The sequence below is a fragment of the Triticum urartu genome, chromosome 2A (genome assembly GCF_056163025.1).
Source record: "Triticum urartu cultivar PI428250 chromosome 2A, HENAU_Tu73, whole genome shotgun sequence".
Lineage (NCBI taxonomy): Eukaryota > Viridiplantae > Streptophyta > Magnoliopsida > Poales > Poaceae > Triticum > Triticum urartu.
Window position 1 is genome coordinate 71006636 of NC_141874.1, and position 12850 is coordinate 71019485.

The 12850-nt window shown below is 44.6% G+C and overlaps 1 protein-coding gene across 5 annotated transcripts; it reads right to left on the reverse strand.

Annotated features, from left to right (window-relative positions):
• Window positions 1–562: 562 nt before the first annotated feature.
• Window positions 563–9563, reverse strand: LOC125535699 (disease resistance protein RGA2). 5 transcript variants are annotated; one of them, XM_087543168.1, is made up of 7 exons: window positions 9182–9563; window positions 6010–6108; window positions 5624–5924; window positions 2243–5360; window positions 1503–1758; window positions 1349–1407; window positions 563–1262 (listed from the first exon to the last, which is right to left on the reverse strand). In XM_087543168.1, exons 1-5 carry the CDS (start codon window positions 9507–9509, stop codon window positions 1672–1674), a joined length of 3933 nt encoding a protein of 1310 aa, XP_087399294.1. In that variant the 5' UTR covers window positions 9510–9563; the 3' UTR covers window positions 563–1262; window positions 1349–1407; window positions 1503–1671. The 5 variants fall into 5 exon arrangements, with proteins under 5 accessions (XP_087399294.1, XP_087399291.1, XP_087399290.1 ...); XM_087543165.1 differs by having other exon boundaries at window positions 1349–1418; window positions 1503–5360; window positions 6010–6105; XM_087543164.1 differs by having other exon boundaries at window positions 1503–5360.
• Between the last annotated feature and the right edge of the window lie 3287 nt (window positions 9564–12850).

Consider the following 12850-nt stretch of genomic DNA (forward strand, 5'->3'; position numbering starts at 1 on the left):
AGTAAGTATGTGTAGCTTTATCGTGCAGCCGCGATAAAGACGCACTTTCCAGGTATCTGTGAAGTCAAAACATGTATGATTCAACTGCACAGAAAGGCCATGTGAACCATACGAGCAAAGAGTGCAGATGTAATAACCCGAGATATTACTCTACTGAATGAAAAAAACTGAATGCTGCCTATGCCTTAACGCAAACATGCCACAAAATACATCAATAAGACATCAGTTAACAAATACGATGACTCGAGCCCGCAGGGTGCGTTTCTTCTTAATAAGACATCAGTTAACAAATGCTGCCTATGGCTGGGTTGTTTCTTCTCAATAAAAATGCCACGAGGCTATTCCCTATTGGTCTATTTTTTTTCTTTGAAACACCGGGAAGTGTCTGAAATGGTTCCAAGTTCCAACTATACTGTAATCCTGTACTGGATTTCTCTCGGGGCGTCCGGATGCAACTCACTCTGTGCCCGAACGGAATTTTGAATGACACGGAGTCGGAGGTATCGGAGAAATATCACTGGTACCAAACGTGAATAGCATATGTAGCATCCTGGATCCACCAAACAACTCGCTCGGAGGGTCCGAGCTGCACAAAGTGCGACTGACAACTCTCTGGATGGAATCCATATACACAGAAGGTAAGCAAACTCTGGACATAATCTGCGTCATGTCCAGAACTGCATTAAAGTGCAACTGACTAACTCTCTGGATGGAAAAAATTGAACTGCATTATCTAAACTCTGGAAATAACATGACCTACTATCATGAACTGAAACCAAAGGGTGGAACTTGGAGACGCAAAGTCGCCTTCAGCCTGTAACAAAGGCGCAAAGGAGCGAACGACTCAATTCAGAATCGTGTCGATTCAACAAGATTTAGTTCCTCTATAGCTCTGGAGCAAAACTGGCTGAATAACCACGCACTGTCTGAAGCACAACACGTTGGTCTTGTGGCATCACAAAAGAAACCACAAAACAAAACGAATTCCTTGGAACGTACATATTACAATGAAAAAAAATTTGTAGCCAAACCCAGCAAGGTCGCATATTCAAATCTATGAGCAAATCAGTGTCTGCCGACGCGCCCTGAATTCTGATGGAGCAACATATGCTGGCTAAGAGGTGGAGTTCCGAAATACAAAGTGCATTACTGTAGCTGCAGAGTATTTCTGGCTAGTGTATCAAGGAAGTTTTGAATAAGCTTCTTGTGGCCAACTTGTGATGAACAGCACAACACATCCTGGAAATTGTGTCTTGGAGTTCCTTCAGATGTCAAGGAAAAGAAAAATAATAATCTTTGTCAGTTCACAAGACTCAATGAATATCAAACAGCTAAACAGACTGGTTACCTGTTGATATGGCAGCAAAACAAATCACAAGAGGATGAGGTTCTGAAGTGAAAACAAACCTGTCGAGGAACTGGCATAAGGTCAGTTTTCTATACTTATATACAAAAAAAAAATAGCACGTCTGTACATAACACGATCTATGGTAGAAGTATACCTCAAAAGCAGTACAAGTTTACAACTGTATCTGTTGTGCATGTGTGCATAACAAGCCACGAGTAATCAGCTCACATATTGGTCGTCAATTTTGACCTTTAACTTGCTTGACACTAGCGATTTGGATTGACGTTTCAGCTCCTCACTGCCCCGGAAGACTTTCAACTCCTCTAGAAAAGGCGGGAGGTCCGGCAATCCTGAGATGCTCGGACAAAATGAAATATCCAACACCTGGAGGGAGCGAAGTCTGTACAGGCCTGCAGGAAGATCTTTGAGATATTTGTAACACATAAATTGGAGCTCTGTAAGGGAACTGAGGAGCAGAAGCCCTGTCTCTTCCTCATCTGTTAGTCCTTCTGCTGGTGTTTCTTTTTCAAAACCACTAATAAGTAAGCTCTGGAGTGATGTGAGTTGCTTGCAGAAAGACGTGGCAAGGAAAGAGAAGTCACTAATAGAAAGATATTTCAGTTGAGGGCATAATTCGTAGTCCTGCACTGGCAAACCCTCCAAACATGAATGCAAGCAAGGGCATTCCCGTAGATACAAATACATGAGGCTGCCAAGGGATTGAAAGCCCTCCAGTGTAGAGAGTGATGTGCAGCTCCGAATATCCAACATTAGCAGTGCCGTGCAGGAGTGCAGCCGTAGAGATTTCAAATTTGGGGCGCCCCTTACTTCCATAATGCAGAGGGAACGGGATTGCAAGACATCTAGTGTGCCAAGCGATTCACATGTACATACCTTCAACTTTTGCAGTGCCGTGCAGGAGTTCAGCTGTAAAGATTCCAATTCTGGGCAGTTCTGTACATCCAATTCCGTTAGTGCTGGCGCATATTGCACAATCAATGATAGCCACTCCCATGCTATGCCGCATGACCGGATCATTATATGTTTAAGAGATGGGATGGCATTGTATTTTGCAGCTGTCAAATCTTCACGGGCATGCTCTGGTGGAACATCGAAACTGGAAATCCCTGGACAATACACTATTCTCAGTGTCTTTAAGGATACAAGTTGACTTAATCCTTCTAATGAAATAAACATTAGATTTCTGCAGTAACCTATTATCAACTCTGTCAGGAAACTTAGATTATGGAATGCCAAAATCTTTCCATCTAACACCAACGGCTCATCAGAAAGCACCTCAAAACGATCCTTGTTAGAATCATATTCATGTTCATAATAATCAGATCTACCAGGATCCTTGCCGATGATTAAACTTCCAAAGGACGATGCCTCTATACTTGGAAAATTCGAAACTCCCCTCATGGAAATTCTAGAAACAATACTTGAAGATGGTAAAGGGTGTGGTACCAGCAAAAGAGGACAGTTGTGGATAACAAGTTCCCAAATACGTGGCAACCATGACTTCTTCTCAGTTTTAAATTTATGGCCGTCCCCAAACAGATCAAACACCTTCAATGAAGTGCAATTCTTAATTTTCAGAACCCTTAAACAGGAGTTCAACCCCCTCATATAAGTGCAGGAGCATGTCTCCAGCTTTTTCATCTTAACTAACACCAGCTCCTCTAACGAAGGAACTGATATTTTTACTACTTTTGGCATGCCGCTTAACTTTAATTTTCTAAGAAGGGGAAGCAATTGCAGAGATGGAAGTATCCGCCATTTTCTACAGTTCTCCAAATGCAGAGTCTGTAAGGAGGTAACAGAGATATTGCATCTGTATCCAGATAGCCAAGATGGAGAGGTGGCACCATTGTATCCAAATATCTGAAGATGCTTTAGGTTTTCATGTGGTTGAAGACCCTCAAGCACCTCTTTTTGCAAGCACTCCTCTGTTTCTATGCTGGTAGAAGGTTCAGAGCACGTGACGTTCTCAACATCTAAAATATTCAGGTTGATATCCTCCCAGGACAAGTGCAGCTTTTCTAAGTGCCATTTGTCAAGCAGTCCTGCTCCACAAGCCTCCTCCTGAGTCTTAACATTTTGAAGTTGAGAAACCCCAAGTTGGACAAGATCGTTCATGCATTGAAGTTCTATAATCTGAAAGCCATTGGAATCTTGTACGCTGAAATTGTTTAGTGTCTGAAGTGAGGTCAATTTGCCAATTCTATCAATGGAAGTTGCAACAAGATGCCGCAAACTGACAAGATTATTCATGCCATCAGGTACATCAAGACGAGTGCTTGAGCCGACATCTAATACTTGAAGGTGACAAAAATTGCTCAAAACCTGAGGCAAACCCCCCCTCGCCTCATTGGCCGTCAGTTTTAGATAGCGAAGATGAGTAGGATTAACAGAACTGCACATGAGGGAATTAAAATCTGCAAAGGTTGCAGATATTTGCAGCAGACGTAAATTAGGAGCCTTCCGGAATATGTCTTGGAAGGACTGGAAGAAAGAAGACTTGTAGTGCCCGATAAACACCAACGACCTCAGTTTTGTAACTACTGGTGCAATTGTATTTCTCAAATTTTCTATAAACTTGTTAATCTGAGATGTGTTCCAATACGGATATGTGCTCCATACTATTGACAAATGTTGTACAGTTAGCAATATATCATTGCACTGTAGACCATCTATAATTGCACAGTCAGTTTTTGAAACCATCCTTGCAAAATCATGCATAAGACCACACAAAACATATGAAATTTCTCTTCCAACTTGCTGAAAATAGCCCATGTTCACCAAATCTGCCAAATAGTCCATTCCTATCTCCTCTAATTTCTTACTTGGATGGCTCTGTTGGACAAATCCTTGTGAAATCCAAATACGGACCAACTCCTCACCAAGAAACTTATAACTGTCGGGGAATATAGAACAATACGAGAAGCATTGGTGTAGATGGTACGGCAACTGATCATAGCTACGCTTCAAAGAAGCCATGATGCCTCCACTGAGCCCCAACAATTTCCAATCTTCGTCCTTGAGAATTTTATTCCAGTGATCAACAGTAAGATCAACTCTTAATAGTTCCCCTGCAGTTACTGCTGCTAATGGGTTACCCTTTAGCTTGCCTGCTATTTCCTGTCCAATGATCGTTAGATTTCCATGCTCTTCATAGTTCTCTTTACCAAATGCTCGTGCTTTGAGCAATAACCACAATTCGTCATCTTCCAGCGCACCTAACACAACTGGTTCAGTCATTCCTATCCTTTTTGCAACAGAGAGATTTCTAGTTGTCACAAGGATCACGTTGCCATTTGGATTGTCTGACTTGAAAGGAGCAAGTATTAGGTCCAATCTGCGAATGTTCTTGTCATCCCAGACATCGTCTAAAATAAGTAGAACCCTCTTTGATTCAATATGAGTTTTCAAGACCTGCTGAAGTTTGTCAAGGCTGCATAACCCTTCGTGTTTTTCTCGAGGGACAATATCTAATATCTCTCTCGTCAGTACCATTTCATCAAAGTTGTTAGACACCCAAACCCATATGCTGTGGTCAAAATGGTCTTGCACTTTCGGATCATTATATACAAATTGCGCGAGAGCTGTCTTCCCAGTACCTCCAATGCCTACAATAGGCAGAACAGTTACACTGTCAGATTTACCAGTTGTCATCAACTTTATGATGGAGCTCTTCTCTTTGTCTCTCCCATACACTTTGCCTTGAAGAAGACTTGATGTTCTTCGGCATGGATCTGAGGCTGTACTTTGATGGAGAACTGAACTTGCACCAGAGTGTGACCCAAACATGTTGAGATCCTTTGTCACATCCCCTCGGATGCCTTGCAACTGATGAGTTATTTTCTGTATCTTACTGGAAATTTCGTCTTTATTCCAAGGGTGAGCAACAGCTGCGGTGATTTGTGTTGGCTCTGGATTCGTTCCCATCCTTGGTATGCTGGGTGAATTACTTACAGCAACGGGGGTAGCATTTTCAGTAGCATCATCCATGCTGTGAGAAGAAAAAAGGCAAGGGATTGTTAAGCATATGCGTGTTAAGTTGTGAGCACTTTCAAAGAATAAGATGAACCAAGTGTATAACATTCAGCTTTCATGACGTAAACTATGTCCTAAAGCAATTCAAATGCAATTTCCCTTCGTAACAAATAAAAGTCCAGCTGCACATCTCTTCGCAAAGATGTAGAATAAGATGTGTGTCGTTGCAATTTGTAGAAATGAAGAAATGTACGTCGTTTTTTGAGTTTGAAACCGTACCTTGAATGGCTTGGCGGCTGGGGACGTGCTTCTCGCGTATTCTTACACTTGGCACTATTGGAGTGAGTCATCAAGACTCTTGGCCCTTGTTTACCGTCGTATTTAAGTTTCTTTTTACAGTGTCTACATTCCGCCCCCACGGTTTTTCCATCAGTGTCATATATCTCGTCAAAATCAACCCAATGCGGGGATCTTTTTTTGCCACGACCTGTTCTCGGCGGTATAATATCACCATCGCCCCTCGATGTGCCATGATCGACTCGTGCTGCTTCATGCATGCCTTCGGGCTCATGCAAAGTAACTGCGCCAAAAGAAGAGGGCTGTTAGCATGGTCCTGCTAGACCAGAAAAACGATATTATCAAGGTGAGGTCCTTCGGCGGCTAACCGGTGTTAGTCACTGTGGCTGCGGTGCAAGACTGGATAACACCGTCAGAGGCGAAGCGGTTGTGCGCGTTGGATGAAGACAGCAGCGGGTATTGGCCTGCTGGGAGATGGACAAGGTGTTGGTGAGTGGTGACTGAAACAAAGATAATTTGATGATTGATGTGATCAACCACGTCTAAAGCTTGCGCTCGATAGCCCAATTTTTTTCAATTCTAAGGGCAACTCTAGTCGATCCTAATAAATGTCTAACTCCCAAAAAACTGGCCGCTTTAGGGAATTAACCCACTTTAACCCTCCTCGCATGTCATCGTGTGCCTCCTCCACAACCGCCCCCAGGCCCCGCAACAATTGACCACTATCACAATGATCGGTGGCAATGACAGGGACATCGAGGTGCCATCATTGAGGAAGCATGTTCGTCCCGGCAGCAAGACAATGTCGACAAATAACGCTGTGTCGATCATAATTAATCTATTCGTAAATTACATTGAAATAAAAAAATGATTAAAATGAGACACAATATATTGATACTGAAATAAAAGATGTCCTGTTTGGTAAAAAAAAGATTATATTTAACCTTCTCCTTTGTTAAAAAATATTGAAGAAAAAAAGTGCATAACATTACCACATAAATTGGGAAACTAAAATGGCGGAGACAAGATATGCCCCCCACCCCCCCCCCCCCCCCACACACACACACGTACACATTAATGTTTTCTTTTTACATGAGTCTTGATGGCCCGAAATAAATTGCATGCATAAGCGTTTTGCTTATGTTTTTAAAAATAAAAAACTGTAGGTAGGGGCCGGGTTTCCCCTCCCAATTTCCTTCAAAAAAATTGTGATTGTACATAATAATAATACTTTTTTTGCTATGTCTCAATATAATTTCGTATGTACCAGTTTTCAAGATGAACATCAAAAGAATAAACTCTGACAGTGGCTCAAGACGCAAGTAGCACATGGCAAAATGAAGTGGCGGCATGGAGTTTCTGCTCACGAGCTCACATGGTCCCTCATGAACAGTAAAAAAGAATAATAAAATAGATTAAAAGAATCTGAAATTTGTTAGGAACAAACATTGAAGAATTCAAAACATGGGTGCAAATTTTCATGAAGAAACAACATTCCAGAATGCGTCCGTGAAAAAACAAAATTGATGCTCCAAAAAGTCTGTTTTTTAAAGTATTTTGGAGCATTGATTTTGTACTTTTAAGGAAGCATTTTTGGAATGTTGTTTCTTCATGAAAATTTGCACGCATGTTGATAATTAGTCAATGTTTGTACCCCAAAAAATTCAGATTTTTCTGATTTTTTTACTAATTACTTTCGAACAGGGGCGGAGCCAGGCCCCGGGCACCCAGGGCCCAGGCCCGGGGCGTGAGGAATGGTTTAGCCCTATACCTATGCATATTTCGTACTGGGCCTGGGGCGCAGCCCAGCACAGCCTGGGCACACACAAAGCCTGAAGCCTTGTACGAAAGCTCTATCCCTTCCAATCGCCCAAATTGCCGACCTAGAGACAGATCACGCGCACGCACCGCCGCTTGCCCTGCTCGGCGCTGCTGTCCGCTGTCTTCCTCACGATCTCGACTACCCCTGCCCCCTCCTTGGCGCTGCATGCCCTCTTCTATAGTCCTGGCCCAAAACGTCGTACTGTTGCGATGCTGCCGGGGCGCCTGTCCCTGCATCCACAATGCGCACATGATTCCACGCCTACTGCTAGCCTCCCCGGTCTAAGCCCCGTCCCCTGGCCCCTGTGTTGCTGCTGCAGCCGCCGGGCACTCCATTCTCCAACATTGGTAGGTTTTGCGTGCCTATATCGAACATAAATTGCATTGAAATTTACTGTGTATATGTATTGATTGATCTTAAATTGATGCATTTTTATATCAATTCGATTTCATGTTTTAGAAAAAATAGACGATGAAGAAACTGTTTTTTATCGGTCCCATAAGTCATAACAGGAGTGTCTATTTTGTTGGATTGTTATACATTGAGTTGATATTCTAGTGCAATTGGGTCTGTGAGCTTTTCATATGCGGTATCTTTTACGGCGGTGAAGAACTTTTGTAGTTTTTATATGCTATGGAAAGTTTCCATGTTGCTGGAAAAAAATTAGGCCCGGGGTTTGCATCAATCCTGGCTCCGCCACTACTTTCGAACTTACTGTTAATTGAAGGTGTATATGAGCTCGCAAGCAGGGTACTTTCGCCGTGGTTCCACCCATAGTAGCCGGAAACGGGGAACGATGGGCCGTCCCTCGATCTGGATTCATCGACCCGGAATCAGATTCGGGAACGAGGCTCGATTCGGTAAGATTCGATGCGGATTCGGTGTTTCCGCAGCCAGATCGTCGATTCAGGTTCGGCGACTCGACAATCTTGGTTCTTGAATCGATCGAGTAACCAAAAGGTCAACCATATCAATCATGAACTCCTCGTTTTAATTTCTGCCCCGTTCTTTTCCACTCCCCTAAATAATTCCTTGTTCTGCTCTCCAATTACTCTAAGGCTCCTAATAATTTTTTCATTGGGAAGGAGATGATATATTTTAGTCTTCATGAATCGACGATGTAGCCAGTTCCCTGTATAAGTACTCCCTCGGTCCCTCCCAGCCAGTTGCTCCCCGCACCCGTAAAGATTCACGTTCCTCGTTCCATGGTACCGTACCGGATTCATCGTACCGGAATTGATTGGATCACGTTTTCGTTTTAGAAAAATCGTTCTAGAGATGTATACCCCCACTGTACCCTATTTTTTCTAGCCCCCGACTCTCGTCCCCCGTTCCCGTTCCTCGTTCCCACCGTACCGGAAACATGACAACTATGGTTCCACCTAATGGCTACCGAGGCCGTGACAAGGGACAAGGGAGGAGGGGATGCCATGCGCCATTCTCGACGAGGGGCGGCAGCGGTGCCCTCCTTCCTCGGCACGCAGGAGAAAGACTCGTCGCGATAGAGGTGATGACGTGATGTGGTCGTAGCGAATTCACGCGGCACCACAGGCTTACAAGCGGGCCCAGATTGTCGGCATGTAAAAATTCGAAATTGCAGAACAAATGCGGCATAGCTAGAGAGTTTACTTGGATCTTTTTCATGGCATTACTGGAATGAATCAAATTCTAATTTTACTGGAATTTGAAATAGAAACCATTTCTGTGAATCAAATTACCTCCTTCGAGTTCGACCTGCTGTTGAAGTCTGTAGTAGTCGAGCTCGTCGACCGCGTCATCGGCGTCGAAGAGCTTCTGCTTGATCGCGGCGAGAGACCTAGCCAGCCTCCTGTTGCCTACCGCCCTCCCTTTGACATAAGAGACCGTCGCCATGACTTCATCGATCTCAGATTTGAGCGCCTCGATGTCACCGCCAAGCCCCTCTTGGCGGATCCACGCGTCCAGCTTGTCCATCTGCAGGGTCTGGAGGATGGTGTCCGCTCGCCATTGGGCCGCGCCCTCCAGAAAGGCGTCTTCCATGGCCTCCCTCAGAGCTTCTTCCTCCATCAGAGCCGCCTCTTCTCGGGCGATGGTCAACGGTGGGAGGTGTGGAGTGCCGAATGGGAGAGCAGTTTTCAGGGAACAAGGCCGGGGGATCTCTCTTAAGCAAGCTATAGGTGGTGGTGGGCCGCAAAGTGTGTATGTGGGCTGGGCCGCTAGGCTACTGGCGGAACATTTTTTTTTTCAGGGAACGCAGACTTGTGTCGCGAACTGCTTGCTCTGAAGAGGAACGACCGTGACACTCAAAATTCAGTTCACGCGTATGCATTCAGCATTCTCTATTTTTTTTTCTATTGCAAATATCCATCCACCATACAACTGCCACAATCCTTCCGTTTTATTCAACTGGCCTCCCCCCTTTTCCATTTCAAACAGAGTGGATCAAAAATTCGAAAAGAAGTGGATCAAAGTACAACAAAATTCAGCCGACTTATTACAGGCCATGGAATTTACAGTGATTACAGTTTGTATCAGGACAGTATAAAAGTACAAACCTTGGTAAAAACTCTCATAATAAAATTACAGAGCATATAATAATGTAAACAAAGATTGCATTACATCCCCGCAGAAAAACAAAAAGAAGATAACATTACATCCTTGCAACAACAAAAAAAGATAACATGACATAATCCGCTAGATCAACAGTATTCGTATGCGGATCGATGGACAAACTTACTGCATGAGCTTCTTCTAATATTTCCAAATACAGGGAAAGCACCGTGATCATAGCTAGGCTCATGGCTGCTAGTACTTTGGCATGGCAAAACCACCGAGGCCACCAACGAGGACGAGGAAGAGGACGGAAACCACCATGGCCACCCTCCCGTAAGCCTGCCGGCGATGGTCGTGCAGGTCGCGTGCCACCCAAAAGCCCAGCGACGCCTCGACGAAGCCGAAGAGCGCCACGGCCGTCAGCAAGGCGTAGTACAGGTAGAAGGCCACCTTACCATGGTGCAGGAACATACCGTCGGGCTTCTTGAAGATGAACAACCGCAGCGCCGCCGCGGCCTGGCAAACGCCTCCAGGGATCAGCGCCAGCGGAAGCTTGGTGCAGTCGCGGCCGGCCTCCGCTATGGCCCTCGCATTGCTCTCCACATCCATGGCGGCCTAGCTACGATCTGCGACTTTGTGAGTTGTCTGCTGGCAGCGTGTAGAGGGGAGAACTGTTAATTTGGAGCTTCAGAGCGTGGCGAAAATGGCGGACGGGGGGTGGCTCTTTATAGACGAGGGGGTGGACGGGGAGACGGGGCCGGGAACACGAGCACGAAATCGAAAAACACGAATCCATGTTAAGAGTCAGCTGCGAAGCTCCAGGCCATCCCTTTCTTCTTTATTCAGATTCAGACAGGAAATTTCTACCCCGGTCCAAATGAGCACGAACACGAACACGAGCATGAGCACGAACACGATTACAGGAACCATGGTTGGGTGATAGAGCGATAGGTCTCAACTGGCAGCAGCGTCACATGTCACATCAAAGCTTTATTATATTATAAAATTCCATTTCTAGGCTCTTGACTGAGGGAAGCAATGGCAGCTAGCGTCACAAGACCACGAGCACAAGCACAAACACGAACCAGGCTATTACACATCAATCAAAGGAATGATGTCGTGCTCGATCAAACCTTAGCTACGTCTTGACCAAACACAATGGCCTTTGTGTGTGATGAGATGACTGTATTCAACTTCTGAAAAATAAAGGAGCGCCTATACATCATGCACCATAATATTTTGTTTGCATCAGCCGCTTTTGTTCAGGACCGTTAGATCTTCATCCGAAAACAGATTGTGCATTGTTTATCTTCACCTCCCTCTTCTTCGTCACGTAGCCGATGGCTGACCCAGCCCTAACCGCCTACCTCCGCCCCCGGCGACTGGCGGCTGCTGCCACCTTGCCGCCCTGCCCTCCCCTTTGACCTCCTACCACCGTTGTGCTGGCCACTACCCCGACCATCCTTCTAAGTCTCGCCCTGATTAACAACTCCGCGACACCCTCCACCCCCACCCTCGACCCCCTGTTAAGTTTCTTACTCGCTCCAGCTGGCTATCGCCCACTCCCGCTCGTACACAGCTCTATCTCGCCATGGTCGGCGCTCCTCATGCCGTCCCCGCCTTCGGTCTCGAGCGAAACGTATGACGCACAAAACAAAGGGATCTATTAATTAATAGACACGGAAAAATAAAATTGAACATCTGAAATGGGAGCATAAATACCTCACCTTTTAATTAAGGAGAGAATCACCAGTTAATTAACAGAAACTTGGCAAAAACCGTTATAATAACACACCCAAGCACACTAGGCACCCTTGACCGACCTGACTACCAAAACACACTTCACAAGCTGGTTGCCTGTGAACATCATCGTCACTACTTCTCATCGAGCAAGTAACTTCGACTCGCCACATCATACCACAAATGGAGCCGGCACCACTTAAGCCACACAAAGCACACTTTGGCGTATGCCAAACAACTGGCCACACACACCAGCAACAAGACAATTTCAATTTTGAAGACGAGCAAGATAGGTGAGATATGCTCGGTTGGCTCCGTAAGTTCCAACTCCATCGATCAATGTAGAGGTCGAGAGTGTCCTCCTTTTTGAAACAATAAAGAACTTATCTCTTGTCCAAATTAATACACAGGTTAGATACAACAATTTCAACTCCATCAATCGATTTGGACACACGGACACAAAGATGTATCTCGATGTTTACTCCCTTGAATGGGAGCTAATTAGCATTAGAAGGATAGAAATTCCATGAAGGGAATCCAACACCACAATGGATCACCTTCTCCTCCTTGAGATATTACCATTAAGGCAATTCTCAACTACTCATGGTAGTCCCCTGTTCAAGAATTTATCCGATTAACCAGTTAACTTGCCGATTAATCTCTATTCATAGGGTCACTGAGTAGCCGATAAACTGATAAATTGGTCGATTAATTGATTAAATAGCTGATTAACTTGCCATTTAGCATAATCCCTACTCGCCAACCAACCGAGCGCCTACAAGTTAATGGTTTCCTCAACAATCTGGTAGACTCTGAAGCGGTCTCCAAACCTTTACAAACAATGTGGTAATCACAAATTGATTTCTCATCGAAGACTCTTACCGCCTAAAGGTCTCCAACCTCTAAGAGTAACAAAAGAATGCCATGGATAAAAAAAATGATTAGTTTTTTTTTGCGGGTAAAAAAAAATTAGTTAAAGTGTAGGGAATGAGTGGATCTTGCTTTGAAATGTTTCCCTCTTGAATCTCACCAAGAATCTCTTCAAGAATCAAGCGACTATGGTTTGAGAGAAGTGGGAGAAGTTGGTGAAGGCTAGATCTGAAATAAGTGCCCAA